Below are 23,646 nucleotides of genomic sequence, written 5' to 3' on the forward strand. Positions count from 1 at the left end.
TTGTAGTTTCTAAGTATGTATTTATTTATTGGTTTTATAATATTAAATCTAGATGTTTATGCAAGAAACTAAGTTTTATGATAAACCTAAAAATGAATCAAAAGATTCTAAAAACCATTAAAAAATGGAATGAAATTAATATAAATTATGTTTATTCTTAGAAGTATAAATTAATATAGCAACTTTATAGTTCTAAAATAATATTACTACATTCTTCATTACTTGAATGTGTTTTTTTTTTATTCTTCAACTGCAGTTGAAGCAGTATTCAAAATAACTTCAAAAGAAAATGGTGCAAACGCATAACCAAGTCCTTTGTAAAATTTGCTCTGGAACTCAACCCTGAAAAAAAATCAAATTCTATTATTATTTTTATGTAAATATGAAATATAGCATTAACTATACATTTATGAACTGTATTATAAGATATAACATTTTAGATGAAACTCAATGAATAATGTTAACATAAGTTAATTATAAAAATGATTTTACCAATGCAAACGAAGTGTGTGCAAAAATGCAGAAAGACCTTCCATCAGTACAAGAATACCGACTGTTAGGATTGCCCAAAAACCAAAGACAAACCACAACCAAACTCCGCCTATCCATGAATTCAATATAAGACCTTTGGTCATTACCATACTCCATAACACTTCAGATAATTCTGAAAATATTTTTAAAATAAATTGAGTTATTATACAATGAACAGCGAGTGATACAAATAACTAAGTATAACTTACGTGCATGAGCTAAAGATAGAGCCCATAAACGAAGGTATGATGCTGTATGACTCACAGATCCAAGTACATATTCAATAGTATGAATGCCTTGATGAATAAAGAGTTCACCAATCTCATTTTCATCATGTCCACCAGCTGGTGGTGGTGGTGGTGGTTGTTGAACTACTCGACCAGCACCTTCTGCATCACCATTTTCAGTTGTTGCATGGCCATTAACCAACTATATTTAAATAATATAAATGTATTTTTTTTTTAATTCATAATAAATATTAATATTTTTCATGTTATTTAACATTGTAAATAATTTACTTGTACATGTTTTTCTTTCTGTTGACGCATAATGTAAATTGGTTTGGCGAGTAACATAATCGGTACACACAAAAGTGCTACAATGACTAAAAACTTTTGTACAGCACCCTGAAGAAAATATTAAATACTTAGTTAAATAGTGCAAATGGCAATATTTGACTTCACATTAAACAATGTGATTTTTATTTCATACATTTAATTATAATACATCAAAGAATTTAGTTACCTGTCCAGAAAACATGTAAACTGTATTACAATTTTCTAATGCAACAGCATCTTTGAATAACACCATATTAATAAATGTAATTAAAATGGATGGTGCACACGCAGGACTATCAGGAAACTCTATAAACATATTCAATTATTAGTAGATTAATTATGAAAAAACAATACCTATTATTTATAGGTGTTAAGCAGTAAAGCACATACCATTTTGTGGTCCATATGAGACCCATTTAATAAACATCAATAAAACCATATAAAAGAATAGGAATGTCAAGAATATAACTTGTGGAATAAAATCACAATAAATGGAGAGTCGATCTTTGAAATACCTAGAAATTGAATTGTTTACAAATTAAAATTATTTGGATGATTTGAAAAAATATTTTAATGCCTTTACCTATAATTGTACAAACTTAGGCTAACACCACTCAACATGTGTAATACACCAATTATAATGGAAATTTTCATTTTATATGCATTTAAAAACACAATTTTGTTCAATGCCAACTAGAAAAATCAATAATAAATCAATTTTAATAATAATCAAATAAATTACAGACTAATTGTTATAGTTTAGAAAATATATCATAAATGTTTTACCTGCCATACAGGGTCAAGTCCTACTGGGTATGGAACTTGATCATAATCAGATGATAAGGAAGGATTTATCTGTAAATCTTTATTACTCATTATAGTTGATTCATTGTAATTGGTATGCCAATGAGATCCAAACAAATTGAGAGATTTGGAAAATATATCATTGTATATAAAACCAGTATACATCGAAAAAAGACCCATGAGTAATATGATGTAACGTCCAGCAAAGAATATATTCCATACCTATGTAATTAATATTAAATTATAATTTTAAAAATTCAATTTTATATGTATGTATGTATGTATAGCATAAAAATAATTATATACTTCATTGTCAGTCTTTTTTGCAGCTAATGGTTTTTCTCGAAGTACTAAGAAGCCAGCAAACAAAAACATTAAGCATCCATGACCAAGATCTCCAAACATCACAGCGAACAAAAATGGAAAACTGATTATGGTATATGGTGCTGAAATTAAATAAAAATAAAAATAACAACATAAGTGACATTATATTTTAGTTGAAATATTTAATATTATGAACTGTACTTGGATTTATTTCTCTGTAACTAGCAATTCCATAAGCATCCACTAAGTTTTGGAAAGCACTTGTAAATTTATTTGTTCTGTTATAAGTTGGTGGATCTTCAAATGTGTCCATTCTATTTAATATAGGTGGTACTGAACTACCACTTCGTTCCTATTAATATAAGAAATTAAAAATTAAAAGATACATTTCACAATAATATGAATAAAGACTTACAGTTCCTCTACGCAAAGCCAATTGTATAGTTTCAATATCAAGTAAAGGTACCCAGCACTCAGCAATTAAACATTTCTGTGTGACATCCAAATTAAATAAATTTAATGTATGATAAATTGCTTTGATCTTAACAACTTTAATAAACCAATTTTTAATGTTTTTGGCTGCAGCAACAAGCACACGGTGACGATGGTCTTGTGTTTGGCCCAATACCTATGGTAAATATGATTGATTTTTACTTAGATTTTGGCATACAACTTAAAAATTACATACGGTATTTAAATCTTCAATTCGTGTCATAACACCCATAGCCATTTCACGGCGTTGAGATGGAGCTTCAGGGCATGGGTATAATGTAGCACGAAATCCTTCACATATTTTACGCACACGAGACTTCAGTTGATCTCCTTGGAAGAATATTATGAAAACTGATTTGTGAACTTGATCTCCCTAAAGTAAATAATTTTTTATAAACAATGTATAGAATTAATTGTTTAACAGTAACTTTATTTGTAAAAATGAAATGAAAGAATATTGATTATTTTTAGATTCTGAGAGGAGCATGAATGTATTAACTTTACAATAATGTTTGTCAGTCATCACCTAGAATAAAAAAAAATGCTTCAATCTTCAACTAAAATATTTATCATAATTCATTGTAGCAAAGTGGATCTAGTTAGTACTTTAAATGTAAAAAAAAACTAGGCCGAAACAGAAATTTTTACGAAAAAATCAGATATTGCCTATTAATTAGTAAAAACTAGTAATTCATTAATAATCGTAAATACTAATAATTATCAATAAATGCTTAGATTAGCTAATATAAAATGTATGCTAGGTCAAAAAGCTTAAAAGTATAATAAAAGGTTTACCATAAGTTATTATAAGGGCACTATAAAATAGTGTAATGTATACATACAATACTTTTTTTTTTAAGTTAGAATTCTGACCAAGGTTGACAGAAATTTTCATAGTATTTGGTAGTTCAAAAGTTCATAAAATTTTTAGGTAATATTCATAATTAAGGTTTGAAAATTGAATTCAAGGAACAATTTAAGTTTTGCTAACAAGAATTTAAAAAAGTTGAGTTATTTGACTAATACTTATTATGAGAGACTGCAATTTAAATTTTTGTGTAATTGAATATTCTTACGTAAAATTATAATTTCTCATCAAATATTTTTTTCGTTATGAGCTAAACAATTTATTTGCAAAGGCTTAAAGCATTCCCCACTGGAACTTAAATACGATATAAAAATCTATCCTCGAAATTTCAAGTCGATAACTCAAATAGGTTCGGCTCTGCGTTGATTATTCGTAGATTACACTTTTCTTTATATATAAAGATTTAGATTATTTTTAAGTGATTGCCTATTTCACCACAAACCGTTCTACAGTAAATCGGTATTAATTATAAAAGTTAGTAACGATTACAAAATATACTCTGTAATAAAGCATAAGACTGACAAACTGTCTGTGCTCAGAATTGTTTTTTGTGTGTTTACAATTGAATTTGAATTTAACAGATCTATTACTGTCAGTGCCGCATTTCCCATTAAACACTATAAGCTAGTGCTTAGGACGGCAAATAATTTTTAATATTACATTTTTACTTTATGTAAGTAGAACTAAAATAAAATGAAACTAATTATAAAATGTTTTTAGACCAACGGTCTTAATATTTATATTTTATGTTTTCCATTTTCATAATCGTGGAGTTGTATGATTTTATTTATCATCATTAAAATTTTAAGTAAAAAAGGAAAAAACTATAATTGTATGCTTAATTAACATTGTTTGGACTAAAAAAATATTTATATTAAAAGGCGGCAAATTATTTAGTGCTTAAAGCGGCACAATGGTTAAATCCGGCCCTGATTACTATGACCTACCTAAGTAGGTTTTCTTGATTAGGTACACTTGATACCAACTGTACAACAAAGTGTTTACCTACTTCATCTATTCTTTTTTAAATTAAAAAAATATAAACCTATCATTTGTATTATGTAATCAAAAACAATTATTGGTACAATGTTTAAAAATAATTTCACTATAAATATGAATAACTAGTTTTTCCCTCCGGATTTGTCCAGAAAAAAAATTGTGATTGAATAAATGTCTTTTTAAATGTAAATCATATTATATTTTAATTTATAGCCATCCCTCCAGACATTGTTCATAAGACTCTTTTGTGATTATGCTAGTAATTAATATATTATCAGGTAGGCGTGTTTCCACACACCTTCCTCAGAACCGCAAACTGTACTGGACTAAATTTATGCCTAAAAACGCGCTCTATGATGCTCTCTTTAACTAAAAAAAAAAGATGAAAGAAATCGGTAAAAGCATTCTCAAGTGATGCCATGACAAAGGGAATGAAATCGGTAAAAGCGTTCTCAAGTGATGCCATGATAAAGGGAATAGGGTCGATTTTTATATCTATAGATTATTGATATAAATATAAATATAATATTATTATTAATTATTGTTTCATAATGTTTTATTCTTACAGTTGATGGGTCTTCTAATGGAGTTTCAATTTCTGCTTGTCTCAAAAATACATTTCCACGACATGCACGCCATAACATCCTCTCAAATGCAGGAATTCTTTCACGTAGTATGACTCCAGCAACAAATCTTTAGTTTTAAAATAAAGTATTAGTTTATGAAACATTGTCCAACATTTATTAGACATATTAAAGCATAGAAGACAAAACCATATTAGCCAGACTATTAAAAATTGTAAGTAAATAAAACTAAGATTGTGGTGGAATGATCAATGTAATATTCTCCCGTTTACCAATGTCTGCACTGGACCTGCAATTCTTCCATGTATTCCACTCACCAATTCAGAAATGATAGATTATTATAGCGTTTATGAAATAATTCAAATTAATTATTAAAAATAATTTATCAAACTCTCACAGCAAAACATAAATGCCCTTAGTACAAGCTGTTTAAAAATATTTTATATCTAAATAATATAAATTTTATTTAATCATAGTTATGTTTTGTAAATATCCAATGTGTAGTTGAGTATATAAATAATAATATCAATATAGATACATACCCCAATTGCACTGGGCCAGCGTTGACTTGACGTGCTATTGAGTCATCACTAATAAGAGCTCGCGTCATCGATTCTGTTGGGTGCAAACCACCCTCTTGCTATTGTACACCACACACACACACACACATATGGTCGGAAAAATTTGAATAAATGTTTGTTTTTTAAGATATTTAAAAAGAGTATTAAATTAGAAATTATCTTTTTGGTATTTATTTGAGGCCGGTTCATTATATTAAATGTACATTTATTTGACAATTAATATAAAAATCAATTTTTAGTTTATGAAATATTATTTTATTATTTTAAGGTAAATATTTAACTAAGACATATTTTTTAAGATTCATTTAATTTTCTTATGCTCAATTAGTAAATAAACAGTTCTTTCTTACCTAAAGTTTAATATAAAACAAAAAAATGATTTACTTTTAATTGAATATTTGTTTTTTTTTTAATTTTTATCATAACTTTGCATACAAAATATTTATTATGAAGGAAGTACAGTAATTTTGTTTTGCAATGATTTTATAAGTGTAAAAGCAAAGCAGTGAAGAACAAGCACCATCTATGAAACCAGTATTATTTTCAACATTCCATAATAACTTAACCACCAACCAGTATTATTTATTATTAATATCCAAATAATTGTATTAGTCAATCAGACAAGCATGTACAAAGTAATTAAATATCTAGTCCAAAACTGTTGTATATGATTAACAATTTAAAAGAACAAAACATAGTTGATTTAATTTACAATAGAATCCACCAATTTTAAATTCACCAAAAAATTTAAAGTATTAAAATATTAAGTACAACAGTTTTACACCAGAAAACCCAGGTCCAGTAATACTATACGAGAATGAAAATTAGGCAGCTTTTGGGTATTTACATCCAGGTACCAATATGTGTCTTATTTTAAAATATCCTCCACCACAATCTTATTTACAAACTAACACAATGCAATAAATTATGCTTTTATGATATTCATGGTTAGTACAAAATACATTCACAATATTATTGATAACATAATATTAATTAGCCAATCAGTATAGAAATGGTTCCCATTCATATTATAATACACATTAGATAATTTTTAAATGTGATTTATTCACTGATAGTTAAGTTGAAACTTTGAAAATATATTAAGTACATAGTATTTACAATTAATTTTATAAGTTATTGTTTATTCTTGAATAGTTTTTATGAATACATCACAAAATAAAAATAAAAACAAGTAGAAACTTACATTTATAGAAAAATGCTGGTTTAAAACACTCGTTTTTTTAAAATATGTAGTTCTATAATATATTTTACAATTTATAAGTATTTGATAATTAAATTATAGGGCAATAGGCAGACAGAAAATACATTTATTATGCCTATTAGTGTATAAAATTATTTCTTATCATATGTATAAGTATACATATTGAAACTGTAATCTATAAATCAGGGCTTAAAACCAGTTTATACCAAGCCAGATGAAGTATTGGTTTTTTTTTGTCTTCTAACACTTACCATGACCAAAATCACAAAATTTAAAATGCCGTTTAAAACATACTAAAGAATTAAAATGTAAAACCGAAAATGAATAATTTAAAAAAAAAGTTGACCAAAAACCTACACCAAAATTTACATGGTTTTCAAACAGTGTTAATACTTTCATAATAGCATTGGTAATTGCCCAATATAAACTGGTTTCTAGCTCTTGGTTTTGGACAGTTATGGTGTCAGAAGATTAAGGTATTATCCAGATAGTTATAAGCAGATTTCCAATAACTAGTTTTAAGCACTGTTATAAATCTATAGGATTATATAAATTATAACTTTCAATAAGGAAAAACAAATTAAAACAATTGAAACAACTTGAAAAAGAATACTAGATCAAATCTAATACAAAAATAATATTGGAAATTTTTTGATACTGACTTTTTTCAACTAGTAAGGATAAAACAAAATATATTAGTTAAGTCGTTTTTATGAAAACATACACGACAAGTATTAAATATCAAGAAAATTCAAAAAATGTTAAATCAGAACGATTCAATAAACACACAAGATCATAATAACACGTTTAGAGAATCTACCTAAAATAGTAGTTCCCAACCTTTTCTGGTTCAAATTTTGATTCTGATTTTTTCAATAATTTTGAACCCCAGATTAACAATCGAGCAGAATACCTAAATAATAGTATATTTATAATCCCACAGATTACATGATTGCATTGGATAGAATATCAAAGCATATAGCAATTAAAACCAATACTACATATGAAAATATCGTAAAACCGTACCCTAGTTTGAGGGCTTGACCGCCGGCGCGAAGTCCTTCTTCGCCTAGCAACGTCACTTGCTCGTCCTCCCGATTTGGGTCAGCCATCTGCGAAGCAACCGCGGTACCCATTTGCTGTTCAGTCTGGCAACACATACACACACGCGCGCGCATAGGGACGACATACGGACATACACCACCCCACCAGACAAATATTTTTGTTATAGTATAATATGATGAAAATGATTGTAAGAAAAAGCAAGCATCAAAAAATATTATACATTACATAATTATATTTTTGAATAAATAATATAACTATTGTCTTTATAAAAATGTAATAAATCAGTTTAAAAATATATGAAATTAAGCTGAATCAATGATATAGAATTGTTGAGTATAATACAATTTTTAATGCTTACCAGTAATAAAAGTTAAGCAAAATAAAATAAAAAGCTTAACTAAATAATAATAAAAAATGATCAATAAAATGATAAAATAACTAAAGCAGAAACTTTGTATTTCAAGTTTCACTTTTTACAATAATGTAAACAAATGCTATAAAACTGATGATTGAAAATAAATATAATTTGTTTAATGGTTTTGAAAAATAATTTGAAAGTTTATAAATATTTTGAAAAGCTCAAAATAGATTCTTATTAATAAAATATATTTATTTTTGCAATGACTAAACAATATACTTGAATTATTTAAGTCTAATTTGTATAATTAACTTATAATACCCACGCCAAAAAATGCATGCTTTAAATGACAATTATCTTGCCATGTTGACACAATATTTTTTTATGATTAATTAATTCATGATATGTCATGTATTGCTACAACATGCATGTAGGTATAAGATTGGACAAATAAAAAATGTTTTTCATGAAGATTCAATTTAAAATTAAAAATCAAATAACATAAAAATAATGAAGTTTTTTAAACATGATAATATAATCCCTATCATCATTGATATAAAAATAAACAGTATCATTAATAGTTAGGCATATGAAATACAAAAATAATGATCTATACCGTACTTAAAACAATTAATAAAATATATATATATATATTTTTTTTTTATATACTAGTCAACATCGCCAAACAAAAGTTTAATATATTTACAATACTCAGGCAACACACCAATATTTTGTTTTGTTTTATAATAGGTAATTCTTCTCCACCACAGAATAACATTTATTCTATTATTTTACCTCCACCATCTTTTAGTCTTTTATCATTTTACAATAAATAAAATGAATACAAAAATAAATATTGAACAATAAATTATTTCATTGGTGATATAGTTAAGAGAGAAAATGAGTGCAGTTATGTTAACTGAACAGAAGATGCAAACATGCAAATGATAAGCAGTATGATATAGTTTATACTATACCTAATATAAATACAATTTAAAATATAAAACTGTTTAATAACAAATTTAAGAAGATTGATAAATGTATGCTCTAGTATAAATTAAATAATGCACTGGAAGAATGAATGTTGGGTAAATATTTTTAATTAAGTAAATACAATGAATAATATTTTTAGTTAAACAATTTCAGTCACAAGGGAGTCACTACTAAATTTGTTATAAGTATAATTTAATTTAAACACATTTATAATTTTATAAGTTAAATACCTAATAAAAAAATATAATACATAAGCTACATGGAATATTTTACAAATTCTACGTTTGTGCAATCAGCAAATAAAGCTCAACTTGATAATAATTTCAAGCAATTAAAAAGAACAAATAAATACTAATCAAATCACAAGAATAAATAAAATGCAGTGAAGTAAGAAAATGATAGAAACCCAAATGAAAACTTTAAGATCCAACTATGGTGAGGTGGTTCCTGTTTAAATTGTTGTTGCCAGATACTGAAACTTTTGAGATCGTTATAATATAATAGTATATTATCTTTTATAAAATCTCTAGACAACTAGGTACCATTCAATTCGTGGAAATATATTTTTTTTTGGCAATAGGCATAAATGCTTATTTAACCAATCTAACAGTTTTATTAATTTTATTTAAGTATTGATAATAATTTATTACACAGTAGAAACCTACTTAGATAACTTCAATTATTTATTTTAAAGATAGTAAGTTAAAAAAAAATTACCTCATCAAAGAATACTTGAGTTTTTCGTAAAATATGTTTGAGTTCTGTTAACTCAAGAAAATTACGTTTCAAGGCTTCGGCGTTATGGTTTACTTCTCTCAACTCATTTTCTAATTTTTCAAAAGTAGCCTAAAATAAATGTATGAACAAATTAACCTTTAAGTAGGTACTAAAAAAATACTTAGATTAATACAATGAAGGTATTTAAATTGTGAATTTTGATTTTAATGAAAATGAATTTATATATATATTTATTTAATGAATTGATGGATTACTTCAAGGTCAATCATTTCACGGGGCTGAGGAGCCTCGGGATTTTCACCAGTATCCAACATAGGTATTCCATCCTTTTTAATCTCCTTTTCCAAGTAGCGTAGTTTCCGTTCCATTTCATCGCAGCGGCGCACTTCGCTTACGAACTTCCGTTGAAAAGCGTTGACATCAGGATTCAACTGACCATCGAGAAAGAAGCAAGCGAGGAGGGAACAAAAAATACGATTAACAAAAACACAAAACAAAAAAAAAACACAGTTTCTATATTATGACATTATGTACTTACGTCGCGAAACTGAACCAGTCCCAATTCACCGAGTTCGGATACGCAGGCATACGCGGCTTCACTCTGCAAGAACAACTGGCACAGGGCCATTTCCTCGCTGCGGAACAGCGATCCCATGGCTGCAATTTGGGGGTCCGCGTTCTCCAATGGAAATATGACTTGGCAGCCCCGCGGTCGTCTCAAATATCAGTGACGGTGACGAAAAAATAACGATACTCGTCACTATGCGAGAAACTTACAGTGACGGATGTATTCAATGGACGCCCACCGAGTTCGACGTTTCTATAATCTATACTCCACACGGGTGTGGCAGGCAGAGACACTTCTGCCGTAAGGACGTTGTCGAGTGTCGACGGGGATGGGCGATGCGATACGGACTAGGTCAGTATAACATTATCTCGAACATTACAACAAGTAGCCACAAACAACAGTTTATTATTGTGACGCTGAAAATGCTACACTGATATTCTCTGGTGACTTACTGATATCAAATTTCGCCAGTTTTGATAACGAAATTTTGATATTCATTAGAATACTTACATATAAAATAATAAATAAATATAAAACGTAGTGTCAAAAAAGTAGGTATAATAACAACAAAACACCGAGTCTTGACTACCAAATAGTGAATACCGTGTTATTCCACAATGTCTGAATATGAATCATTCGGCGGAGGACGTTTAAAATTGAAAAATGATTCTGGAATAAAAAAGTAAGTAAACTTGAAGTATAATAGGTACATGTAACGAGGACGGTTCAGAAAGTAACTTCTGTTTATTTTTTCTTACACCTATTACTGATAGGATTCTTATAACTTATAAATATAATATAATTACATATATTTTTCGATGCAGTCACCAAATCGTTTGATACATTTTTGATACATATCAAGAAGACAGTTTTTGTATCCCCGACTTTTTTTTTATTGACAATGAAAACTGAATAAGTAAATTTGTAATACAAAAAAAAAGTAACTGCTCAGCTGTAGAGCAATTGTTGAATAAGTTAAATTAATGTGTTAAATTTGAATTCAATGATGAATCATTGTTTACGATAATAACAATTCTGGGCAAAGACAGTCAAACTTTTTGATAACTAAGGTTTTCAAATAATTATTTTCTAAAGTAGTATTAAAATTTATAAAATTTCTACTTTTGACCCACAAAAATACAATTTACAATTTTCTATTAGAAACTTCCCTTGAGGTGAATGATAGAAGAATTTTTTCTTACTAGAAAGTGTCTTCAAGCATACATTTTAAAATTTAAAAAAAAAACATTGTAAAATCAATACATTCTTTCCTAAGATCATGATCTACTAATTTTTTATTTGATATATTTTTAATGGTGAATTTAGTTTTAGGAGAAAAATGAATAACAAATTCTATACATGTTGTAGAAAAAACCTAAAACCTCAGTAATTTTATAAAAACAAATCAACATTTCTTTCCAAATCACCCTAGTATAAGTGGGTAACTTATTTACCTTAACACTCGTACATATGATATTTTATTAAGATTTATGTGCTTGGTAAAGTACCTATCAGAAAATCATCAAAAATATCATCATGGTACATCAAAGGATGTAGTGCCAGTGGCGGCTCTAGAGTTTGATCCTGGGGAGGGGGGCCTTAACATCACACACGTTTTAAAAAAATATTTTATGATGTATTTATTCAAATGCTTTAAAATTAGTGCCACATATTACCACATTAGACATTAATACAAAATATTATACATTTACAAAATAGTACATAAGTCAATAAGATAAAATATTACAAAAAAAGACGACTACAAATTACATTTTATAATAGAAAATCTAATTTTTATTTTTTTTCAAATCGATCCATTACTCGATCTATATCTATAGATGTGTCAATGAATGTGCAATGTGCATGAGAGCAAAACCATTGAGCCTATGGTCGACCATTCGTATATGTTTTTCTTTATCCTAGGTATATAACATTATCAGCATTCGTTGAAAGTTGGAAAAAATGTTGATAATTTAAAAATAATTTTAGATTCAATATAATACAATACACCCTATCAACTCCCTCTCTCCTCTAAATGGGTATTGGATAGTAGATTAGTGGATATTATAATTAAGGTGGTAACTAAAATATAAAATTTAATTTTCAATTTTTATAGAATTGCTGAAAATTTGAAAACTGGCAGCGGGCCCCTTAATAAGTCCCTTCAAGTTATAATATAGTAAATACTTATTATAATAAAATAAAGAGTTTAGAGTCAAAAAATTAATCAAAGAATTGAATATGTTGAATAATACGTACCATTACAATGCAAGCCTCAAGGTAAAATATTAAAGTACCTTATGGTAACTGTCGGTCATCTTCTCACAAACCGTCGTTATAAAATGAAGCTACAAGTATTAAAACGATATTACTCTGAACGTCTGAACAAAACAGTTGTCAAAATATTAACGATAAGAAATCAACCAAATTAGAATTATAAATAGAGAACCTTAGAGTCCCTATCGGATATATGTACGTACCTTCTACGAATTGGCGTACTTGTGCACAACTCGAAAATATAAGATAACGACTAACGAGATTTTACAATTACACAATATCTAGTATACTAATATTATATAATATTATAAACCGTAATAATATTATATTAAATTTGACTGTTTTTTTTTTTGGATTTTGGGGTCACCACTGGATGTACATAATATTATGTATTATATACTACTAATTTATTGTGTATGTGTGTTATAAATTATAATGTTATCAGGTACTTATTACTAATATTATTTAATATTAATACACCCATTATGTACTGTAGTACTGTACCAATTTATAAAGACTACTAATTAATTTAATATGATGCGTTATGGCAGCTAAAAAAATCCATGGTAAAATATGACAGGGTATTAAATTTTACACTTAAAACAATTTGATTTACTTTATGTATTCTGTAAATAGATAATTAAAATTTTTACAGGAAAAAGAAGAAGAGTAAAAATAAAGAGAAAACCATAGAAAAAATGAATAAAGGATTAGAACAGGAAAAAGTAACCAAGGAGTACCATGTACCTCCTACTAAGGCTGAATTGGCCTTCATGAAACAACAGGAAAAATTGGTAAAGTATTTTTCATTCTTAAATTTATTATTGTCTTATGACGAAGCAAATAGCACTTACCTAATGTATTTCATATTGGTTGATTGATTTTAGCAAAAAGAAAAAATTCTGAAAATCGCATCAACAACACACAAACAAAGGGTCGAAGAATTTAATCGTCATTTAGACAACCTAACTGAACATTTTGACATACCTAAAGTTAGTTGGACGAAATAGAGATATTATATACTCTTATATAATTATTTTTGTACATTGTAAAAAATTTAAATATTGATCTGTATTTAATTTATATCCAAACATTTAAAATATATACTATTCTATACTATACAAAATACAATATGTATTAGCATTTTACATTAAACATTTTTTTTAATTTATGTATATGAGTATTGCAATGTAACTCATACCTATTTATTTTGATAATGCTTCTTATATTAGTAATTTCTAACCAAAGACAATGAGTCCAACATTTTCACTAGACCAAAATATAGTTATGCCAGTTATTGTAATATTATAATCACCAGATGAAATACCAGGTTGGGTGGTCCTGAAGTAATACTGCTCCGCAGTTTTGGTTGTATTTTATACAAATGTAAAGAACTATTTAGTATATAAAGAAGAAAATGTGACTGATACAAAAATGTCCTCTAAATTATAGGATTCTGTGTAAATAATAGAGGCTTATAAATAACACTTAACACTTAATACCATTATTTAGTACACCACCACCGCCATCACACGAGGAGATACAGATACAGTTACATGATAACAGCATTTCCATAGTCTAAAAACTTAGTAGCTGCTGGACCAAGTGTAAATTTGAGGATATCAGGAGAAAGCCAAGTTTATATTAATATAATGATTTTATTTTAGCCAAAAATGGGTAGGTATGCTGTGATTAAGTCTAGTTAAGTTCTGAGTAAAAAACACAGTCTAGTTTAGGGGTTAAATTAGAAGGTGAATTTAATGAAAAAGAGTTGTAAGGAGCTTAGGAGCTTACAAAGTAAAAAAAAGGGCGAGCCCGAAGACATTATATGATTAAAAATATTTCTGATTATTTATAGAAGATTATCTTAATTACTTACCTTATAACTGTGTAATGCAGCCGAGATAACAGCAGAGTGGAAAGAATTTATTAGCTCCTAAAAATAAAAAAAGATGCAACTAAAACTACAGCTGAATAGTAGGCAAGAGAAGGGCGTGTGAACTGTGAGAGAACCTACCTATGGCCCTCAGGCGTCCTTGGCATGATTATTGTAAGAATGCGACACCAGTGATTTGTGGAAAATATATTTCTTACCTTTGTTAAAGTAGAGCTGAAATCATGACAAAAATAAAGCTAAACAGCTATTAACACGAGATTGATCAGACTGTGCGAGGTAGGCTCACGTGAAAGTTGAGAAGTGGCTACTAAATATTATTATGCAAATATGAATACTTCAAAACTTAATAACAATTATATACCTAATAGAAAATCAGTCATTGTCCGAGACCATCGGGATGAACGAAATATGTCGACCCGGGTTTGAATCATGGACGTCAAATCCTAATTTCACCAAACAGACAATGTGTGGGAGTTAAGAACCATTTAAAAATGCCTAAGTTAACTGCACTGATAACTGTTTTTGTAAAAGAAGTCACTGCCATCAGGGCAATCTAGAACTTCATAATAGTTAGAAGAAAGTTTGATGACAGGGTCAGGAAAAACGGGTGATTGAGACCAGTAGGCAATAGAAATGCCCTTTTATTGAGAACGTTGAACTGAAATTCAACAAGGCAATGGCTGAATCCAGGAGACTATTTTAATGGTAAATTCTGTTAGATCACCAACAATCAACATGAATTATGATAGATGGCTCTTAAGATCACCTGCACGTTTGTATGGATACGGTGTTCTCTTTTAGTAGATACAATGTTCCGAATTTCTGGTAGAAAATTGGATCTAGTTGGTACTTGTTGGTGACTAGTGAGTAAAAATGTACTCATTTCTCAGCAAGTACTTTTTAAAATAATTTTTGTTAGCTCTTCTACATTTCAATTGGTATGCAAATTGCAAGTTATGAGTACGCAAAATACAAAAGTATTGAAATTTAAAAATTCTCATACATTGCTGAACAACTGTAATATATGACACCATCCCACCATGTGAGCACATCCCTACTAAAATACCTAAGTGACACCGCTTCTTGCATAACTATATATTATATTATATTCAATAAAATTATAAGGTCTATGATTGAACCACAGATTAAATGAATGTTTCATTTAATCTGTGATTGAACATTGTTCCGTAGTTTAGTGCTCAGACAATTAATAAACTTTTCAGTTTTTCCGTCGATTGCCCATAAGCCTTATCGCAGCCACCACGTTATCAATTATCATTAATATTATTATTATTATTGTCGTCGTTGTCTTTGATAACCGAAATCGGAACAAGACCAACACCGAATTAGGATGTAATATTAAATAATAATTAATAACAATAATCCACAACATTGTAACTGAAGGAAGAAAAATGTTTTCGTTCCCACGTCCCTCAACATAGTGACAACGAAATTGACGTTGGCAGGACCGCTGTGACCCTTTTTCCGTGAAACGACCTCCGCCTACACTAGAACCCACTACTTTCCGTGGATACATAAAAGCCGGAAATGGGCAACGCTGACACCAAACTGGTGTTCCGAAAAGCCGTTGTCCAGCTGACTTCCAAGACCCAGGTAAGTGCGAACCGTGATGTGGGTAGGTGTCTGTTTTAACTATGCTTTTATGTTCACACACAGACCATCAGCGCTGAGGACAACGATTTCTGGGATCAGTTCTGGTCAGAGACCGTCACTAACGTACAGGACGTGTTTACTCTTGTACCAGCTACCGAGATTCGGCTACTCAGGGAGGATGTACCAGCTAACTTGGCCACATTGTGCTACAAAGCGGTCGAGAAGTTTGTTAGGGCTGTGGAGAACAGCTGTCGCACACAACAGGATCAAAATACAGGTAAATACTTATTTATATTACCCGGATTTGATTGTAATATTGTTGTTTATTTACTTTATTATTTTATTTTTTCATTTATATTTACTAGTCTTGAACTGCTCACGACTGCTGACCAGAGTGCTCCCATATGTCTTTGAAGAACCAGATTGGGAAAACATATTCTGGTCCAGCTTGCCGGCTGGCAAAGGCGATCCACCCATACCATTGGCACATTCACTGTGTAGTGCTATATGTGTATGTAATCCAACAGTAGGATTTTCAGTCTCTTAAGATATTTATAGATTTTGTTTTTCAGGATTTATTGTTTTGCCCAGATTTCACAGTCGCATCCAATCGTAAAAATGGTCCTGTAAGTTTCAGTTGCTTATTTAAATTGGAAAAACTGTTTCATAATAATTAAAACATTTTTTAGCTGTCTCTAAACCAGTCATATTATGTTTAGTATTTAATTTCAAAGTAAACATAAATCATAAAATCATGCACTTATTTTTTTTGTACACTAAGTTTAATAAAATCTTAAATTTAAAATGTATACTTAAAAAAATAATTAAGCTTATTAATGTACAGTTTTGATTGTAATAATTACACGACATATTCTTCTAGGATAAAGCAGAAGATTTGCATGCTGTAGATAGCTGTGAATACATTTGGGAAAAAGGAGTGGGTTTTGCCCAATCTCCTGTTAAAAATGCGACTTTTGAATCGAATCGTACTGAACTACTGCGTTTACTGTTGACGTGTTTCAGTCAAGCTATTTATTCACCAAATCAAAGTAAAGTATCTTATTAAGATGCCACACCCAGATTTGTTGTCTCCATCTTACAAGTGTGTAACATACCAATTTACGAACAGCAGTTCATGTTTCATGCTGTTAGCTTAAAAATTAGAATGAATCGACCTATCATGAAACTTGATTGTAAGAACTTTGTCTGTTTTTTATTGGAAGTTTTTTTTTACGATAATTCAGTTTTTAAGTGAGGTATGTGTGTATAACAAATGTAAATTAAAAATGCTCATAACTTACTTAAAAACTGAATTATTGTAAAATGACTTCCAACATAATACAGATAAAGTTCTTATAATAGGTCGATTCACTCTTATTTTCAAGCCAATGGCATAAAATGTGAACTGCTAAGCTTAAATATGTTTATGTTATAATGTTATAAATGTTTTATCAACAAAACATATTGTCAACATTTTTACCTTTAAGTTTGAATAGCTTGCTAATAGGTCAATCACTCTAATATTAAAATACACTTTGGTACAGCTGCACATTAGCTCGCGGACTGTAAATTTCCTACATTATGCACTTGTAAGACAATTATAGTGTTCTCTTAAGAGTTTGTTTGTTTTACATCTTAAAATACTCTTAATTTACTTTAAAATTGAAATATAATAAGAACCCTATGAGATTTTCTAGATTATTTTATCTTTAAATTCTATAAGAAGTCAATTCATTCTCATTTTTTAACTAATAGAGCTAAACGTCATCTGCTTAGTGTAAAATTGTCTGTGTTGCGCACTTGTAAGACAGAGACAACACATCCTGGTGCCATGTCCTCTTAATAAATATTATCTAGTATTTTAATTTAAGTTCTCGTTTTTAATGCAAATATATACATATTAGATGGTAATAGATGGGTACAGTATGTAACTTCAGCTGAAAATCGCCATGCATTACCTATGCTTACATCTCTTTTAAATACTGTGTGCGGTTACGATCCTATTGGCATGGGTGTTCCGTACAATCATCTTCTATTCGCTGACACATCTGAACCGTTAGTTGATATGTGTCTACAAATCATTATTGTGGCTCTGGATTCTGATGTGCAACAGGTATATATTAATAAATTATGCATTGTATTTAATATATCTATTATACTGTATTACTGTATGTGTTGTAGAATGATGAAGCAGCCATAGACAATTTGTTTATAAATTATTTATCAAGAGTTCATCGAGATGAAGACTTTTCTTTTATTTTGAGTGGATTTACAAGGTTGTTAATGAACCCCTTACGACAGACTTATCTTCCACATTCCACCAAAAAAGTGCAATTTCATCAAGAGCTGTTGATATTCTTTTGGAAAATATGCGAATTTAATAAAGTAAATGTTCAAACTATCTTGATTTATAGTGAAGTGGTTAAAATGTATTAATTGTTTATTAATTTGATACAGAAATTTCTATATTTTGTACTCAAAAGTAGTGATGTCCTTGATGTTTTAGTACCAATTTTGTATCATTTAAATGATTCCAGAGCAGATCAATGTAAGTGGACTACAAAAATATAAAATTGCTCAATGTTTTAGATTCAATTAAACATTTTAGTGATTTTATTTTTCAGCTCGAATTGGTCTTATGCATATTGGAGTATTTATTTTGTTATTACTGAGTGGTGAGAGGAATTTTGGAGTACGTCTCAACAAACCATACACTACAACAATACCCATGGACATACCAGTGTTCAGTGGTACACACGCAGATCTTCTAATTATTGTGTTTCATAAAATTATCACAACTGGTCATAATAGAATGCAACCGCTCTTTGACTGTCTCCTAACGATCTTAGTGAATGGTCCGTAATTAATAATTATAGTGTTATAATAATATTTGAGAACAAAAAAATATGCACTGAAATGTTCTTAAATATTACATAACATAAGGAATAAAGTTATGATCTTATAAATAACTATTTACCAAAATTATGATGGGATAGCTTTAGATTTTTCCAATAATTTGTGTAATGTTTTGGATTACAGTGTCTCCGTACTTAAAAACTCTGTCGATGGTGTCGAGTACAAAACTTTTGCATTTGGTGGATGCATTTACAACTCCGTGGTTTTTGTTTTCTTCACCATCTGCCAACCATCTTGCTTTTTTCTTGTTGGAGATTTTCAATAATATCATACAATATCAATTTGATGGTTAGTACTTAGTACCTCACATAAGGTCTTTATGTTAATCTTGTTTCTTTTCATTAGGTAATTCAAATTTAGTGTATACAATTATACGCAAGAGACAAGTTTTTCATAGTTTAGCAAACTTGCCAACTGATTACAGTGCTATTATCAAATCCCTGACTAAAAAAGCAAAGCGAAATATGCAAGCCACTAGCTCTGTTAGTCTAACAGCTGCTACTGAAACTCCAAGTATGGAAGGATCTACACCTGCATTGCCCGCAGAGCCAGGAACTCTTAATGCCACACTTCCCGACACTCCTGGTAAGAAGACTATTAACAATCAACTAACCATGTAACCATTTCATAACTAGAGTCTGGACTTTTAACTGTTGAAAAGCTCAAGCTTTAAAATTATGCATCCTAAAACATAATATTATACAGGGTTTAACAGAAAGAACTAATTAATGCTGTAACTTTTGTTATAGCCAGTATTTTGATTTTTCTTTTTATATATAATTTATAGTCACTTGCGTTAGATGTATAATATAAACAAAATTGTTTTTATTTTTTAATACTGAATATAAAAAATTAAAAATTAAACTAAATTTTATTGGATGAGTTCAAAATAGCCAATTTGTGAATCTGATTAAAAGAACAATTTTGGTGGTAAATAAATGTATCGAAGTTAAGTAGTTTATTTTTTAGAATTTTTTTAAATATCAATATTTTTTTGATTAAATTCATTTAGAACGTAATAACTTTTTTCAAAATATAGTTTTAGCAAATTCGCTGACATGAGTACATTTTTTAAATTATTTACTACTCATAGAATGTTGAAAAATGTTTGTTCTACGTTAAGGTAGCATCATTTTTTTTTTTTTGTCAGGTCTATCTGTTACACCTTGTATACCAAACTTAATATGCTCCTAAAACTTTTAAAATATGGAATTAATTTATAGTATTTGATTTAATTGGTGATTAGTGATTACTTGTGATGTAATAATTGGTAATCTTGCTTTATAATATGCGGAATAACTTATTTTTATGCATTCTAAGTTGAAAACAAATTCGATCACAATTTGTGCCTCTATACGAAGCCGGACTCTAATTATTTTCTTTAAGTGCTACTAAATTATAACATGCATTATTCCTGCCTTTGCTAACCTGGTGTAATGTAATGAATGTCAGGCGTAATGAAAATAACAGAACGTGAAAGTGCTCATCCGGGAAATGTAACCTTACCCGCTGAACTGGTTACGTCTAATGGCATGACAAAGGAAATTGTGAAACAATCTTCTAACCAAGGAGATTGCTCTCCAACAACATCGTCGCCTAAGGTTTTATAAGTTTTTGACAAATATAAATCTTTATATTATATTAATAGATTTAAGGCCTAAAATATTGATAGAAAAGTTTGTTCTTGCATGATATTTTGCTGCTTGATGAAATGATGTAAATCATTGAATAATAATGAACTAATATTCTTGTGTTTAGTGCATTAGACTTATAGGTAGTTTTTATCAGATATTTTTTATAAATATTTAATGAAATGCAGATGTAATAAAGTATTTTTATAAATGGTAATATTAAGTGATGCTATTTTCCATGGTATATTTTTCTTTACTTGATGGCCATTAATAATTTTAAATTATGAAAATTAAAAACCATTAGAACTATTGTATACTTATGTGTTCACATGTTGTATGTATGTATTGAAACATTTTACTGTGTGTATACACATGTCTAGAATGACGCTGAATGGGCACCAACCACAGAATGGGTCCGATCTTGGAAGGAAAAGCTGCCATTGCAAACAATTATGAGATTACTGCAAGTGCTAGTGCCTCAAGTTGAAAAAATTTGCATAGACAAGTATAATGTTTTATTTATTATCTATTGTTTTTATAATCTATTTACATTTATTTCTTGTGACAAATTTAAATGTCTTGTTAGTCGCTGTGGAAATGAATTATTATATTTTAAATGTTATTGTTAATACTGAACATATTATACATGTTGTTTGTAGAGGTTTGACGGATGAAAGTGAAATACTAAAGTTCTTACAACATGGTACGTTAGTAGGACTGTTACCAGTCCCTCATCCAATACTCATACGGAAGTATCAGTCTAATCCAGGAACAACTGCTTGGTTTCGAACTTATATGTGGGCTGTTATATTTCTCAGGTATTGATGATCACAAAAAAGATTTAAAAAATATTAATTATCAATTAAATTTCAGATTCAATATGAATAAGTATATTTAAAATGCATATGGTTTTTTTTTTAGAAACATCGATCCTCCCATCTGGTATGATACTGATGTGAAACTCTTTGAAATACAACGCATGTAGGATTCTTATAATGTCTATTTGTTTGTTTTGATTTTGGAGAAGACAATTTTATTGAGAACAATTCTTTAATGCATTGTGCATTTTAAGTTTTTTAATGTGTGAACATTTTTCCTTTTTGGATTTTATTGAGTTCTTTGGTATTATTGAATGTAAGCATCTTAAAGTGATCTGCGTCCACTGAGAAAATACATTTTAAGTGACCCTAATTTGTAAATCTGAACAATGAAAGATTTACTAATATATTAATATCCTCCATGAATTAATATTTTTCTAACATAAGTTAGGAAAAAACCAATAGAAACTTCATCTCAAAAATAACAATAAAATATATATTATTCATAAATGTATTATACAGTCTTATTATAAAAAAAAAGTCATCACTGTTGGGTGATTTTATTTCACATAAGAAACCCAATCACATAACTATATATAAACTTTTTTTAAATAGCTTAAAAAGTATAATTTGTTATATAATTAAGACCTTGATGAATGGTATTTCTGTGAAAACTGATGCAATGTAAAACTATATTCATGTTTAATATTTTGTACATAGTATCACATTACATATTCAGTACAAATTAATGATTTTTGGGAACAGACATAATATCACTTTAAGATGCATTTTTGTACCATGAATTTAAATTATGATTTGTTATATTTAAATATTTATGTTTATTAAATGTATGCAAAAAGGCTATTTTGAGATTAACAGTATTTTATTAACTTATTTCTGATAAAATATAATATATTTATACATATATATGAATAACTGATAGTGTATATTTTATTGCAATTTCTAACGCCCAAGTTGAAATTTAGTATCCACCACGATAGTATGTCAAAAAACCAAATATGTAATATGTATACAAAAACCCTAGTACTGACTTACTTAGTAATAATTAGTATAGTATTTATAATCTATGGCTTAGGAAACTATTTCAGTGTTAGATGGGTTTTTAAAAAAGCACCAAATATTAAATGACAAAATACAGTTTTCTTATGTGTCATATCTGATTTTATTGTATTATATGATTGATCAATTATAGGTATAACAATGGAACGCATAGATTGGGAAAATAAATGAATAAATAAACGTTCTTTCAAAATTTGAACCATAAAATATTATAATAATTGTTCATTTTATAAAATATCATTACAAATTATAATAATAACAAGGGGAGGGATAAACAAAATTTGGATTAAAAGTATATATTTTATAATAATATATTAACAATCGAATAATGATTGGTACACAATTATTTTTGTTTAAATTATTAAAAAAATTTTTGGTTTCGTAACACGATAATATTTGTGCGGTCCTTTTGTTTAGAAAAAAATGTATATAATATTATGTTGTGCGCTATTATTATTATCATAATCATACTGTACATAAATAAATATGATATCGTCATTTTGTACTCGCTAACAGAATAAATAAATTAACTAGACACGATTGTACAGAAATGTTTAATAGTAATATATATATTATATAATGATAATAATAATTGTATCATAAAAACAAACAAAAATCTAAGTGTGATGTTTCTTGTTCGGGAGCTTCCGTATAAAAGAAAAAAAAATAATAAAACTTAAAATTATAATATTGTATTATTATATAATAATATAAGTAATAAAATGAACT

General features: G+C 28.5%; 3 protein-coding genes across 6 annotated transcripts; 2 read left to right on the plus strand and 1 right to left on the minus strand.

The window, feature by feature from the left end:
- LOC111030015 (V-type proton ATPase 116 kDa subunit a) lies at positions 1-10,997 on the minus strand. Of its 4 annotated transcripts, XM_022309307.1 has the most exons (18): positions 10,655-10,997; positions 10,371-10,547; positions 10,096-10,224; positions 7,989-8,110; positions 7,783-7,875; positions 5,142-5,268; positions 2,905-3,081; positions 2,632-2,844; positions 2,418-2,568; positions 2,199-2,338; positions 1,875-2,114; positions 1,672-1,781; positions 1,479-1,603; positions 1,276-1,394; positions 1,050-1,157; positions 741-960; positions 493-664; positions 1-342 (listed from the first exon to the last, which is right to left on the minus strand). In XM_022309307.1, exons 1-18 carry the CDS (start codon positions 10,769-10,771, stop codon positions 240-242), a joined length of 2,643 nt encoding a protein of 880 aa, XP_022164999.1. In that variant the 5' UTR covers positions 10,772-10,997; the 3' UTR covers positions 1-239. The 4 variants fall into 4 exon arrangements, with proteins under 4 accessions (XP_022164999.1, XP_022164998.1, XP_022164996.1 ...); XM_022309306.1 differs by lacking the exon at positions 7,783-7,875 and having other exon boundaries at positions 7,989-8,074; positions 10,655-10,996; XM_022309304.1 differs by lacking the exon at positions 7,783-7,875 and having other exon boundaries at positions 10,655-10,996.
- A 137-nt stretch (positions 10,998-11,134) lies between these two features.
- Positions 11,135-14,025, plus strand: LOC111030020 (protein FAM32A-like). Its single transcript, XM_022309322.1, has 3 exons — positions 11,135-11,366; positions 13,617-13,755; positions 13,849-14,025. The coding sequence occupies exons 1-3, from the start codon at positions 11,302-11,304 to the stop codon at positions 13,969-13,971; spliced, it is 327 nt and encodes a 108-aa protein (XP_022165014.1). The 5' UTR covers positions 11,135-11,301; the 3' UTR covers positions 13,972-14,025.
- A 2,127-nt stretch (positions 14,026-16,152) lies between these two features.
- On the plus strand, positions 16,153-22,773 carry LOC111030016 (protein HID1). Its single transcript, XM_022309308.1, has 15 exons — positions 16,153-16,472; positions 16,536-16,749; positions 16,838-16,983; positions 17,045-17,098; positions 17,353-17,521; positions 18,377-18,585; positions 18,654-18,857; positions 18,930-19,020; positions 19,097-19,327; positions 19,512-19,676; positions 19,734-19,973; positions 20,841-20,989; positions 21,400-21,524; positions 21,679-21,837; positions 21,941-22,773. The coding sequence occupies exons 1-15, from the start codon at positions 16,407-16,409 to the stop codon at positions 22,002-22,004; spliced, it is 2,286 nt and encodes a 761-aa protein (XP_022165000.1). The 5' UTR covers positions 16,153-16,406; the 3' UTR covers positions 22,005-22,773.
- Positions 22,774-23,646: the final 873 nt, after the last annotated feature.

The sequence above is a fragment of the Myzus persicae genome, unplaced genomic scaffold (assembly GCF_001856785.1).
Source record: "Myzus persicae strain clone G006 unplaced genomic scaffold, MPER_G0061.0, whole genome shotgun sequence".
NCBI lineage: Eukaryota > Metazoa > Arthropoda > Insecta > Hemiptera > Aphididae > Myzus > Myzus persicae.

Excerpts from the sequence above, each read along its gene's own strand:
- LOC111030015 (XM_022309307.1), bottom strand. The coding sequence starts at position 10,771 with ATGGGATCGCTGTTCCGCAGCGAGGAAATGGCCCTGTGCCAGTTGTTC. Across the intron at positions 5,269-7,782 it reads GTTGGGAACTACTATTTTAG|ATTTGTTGCTGGAGTCATAC; the intron begins GTAGATTCTCTA and ends TTAAAACTAAAG. Across the intron at positions 1,395-1,478 it reads CTCATATGGACCACAAAATG|AGTTTCCTGATAGTCCTGCG; the intron begins GTATGTGCTTTA and ends ATATGTTTATAG.
- LOC111030020 (XM_022309322.1), top strand. The coding sequence starts at position 11,302 with ATGTCTGAATATGAATCATTCGGCGGAGGACGTTTAAAATTGAAAAAT. Across the intron at positions 11,367-13,616 it reads AATGATTCTGGAATAAAAAA|GAAAAAGAAGAAGAGTAAAA; the intron begins GTAAGTAAACTT and ends AAATTTTTACAG. Across the intron at positions 13,756-13,848 it reads TGAAACAACAGGAAAAATTG|CAAAAAGAAAAAATTCTGAA; the intron begins GTAAAGTATTTT and ends GATTGATTTTAG.
- LOC111030016 (XM_022309308.1), top strand. The coding sequence starts at position 16,407 with ATGGGCAACGCTGACACCAAACTGGTGTTCCGAAAAGCCGTTGTCCAG. Across the intron at positions 17,522-18,376 it reads TATTTATTCACCAAATCAAA|ATGGTAATAGATGGGTACAG; the intron begins GTAAAGTATCTT and ends TATACATATTAG. Across the intron at positions 18,586-18,653 it reads TGGATTCTGATGTGCAACAG|AATGATGAAGCAGCCATAGA; the intron begins GTATATATTAAT and ends TATGTGTTGTAG.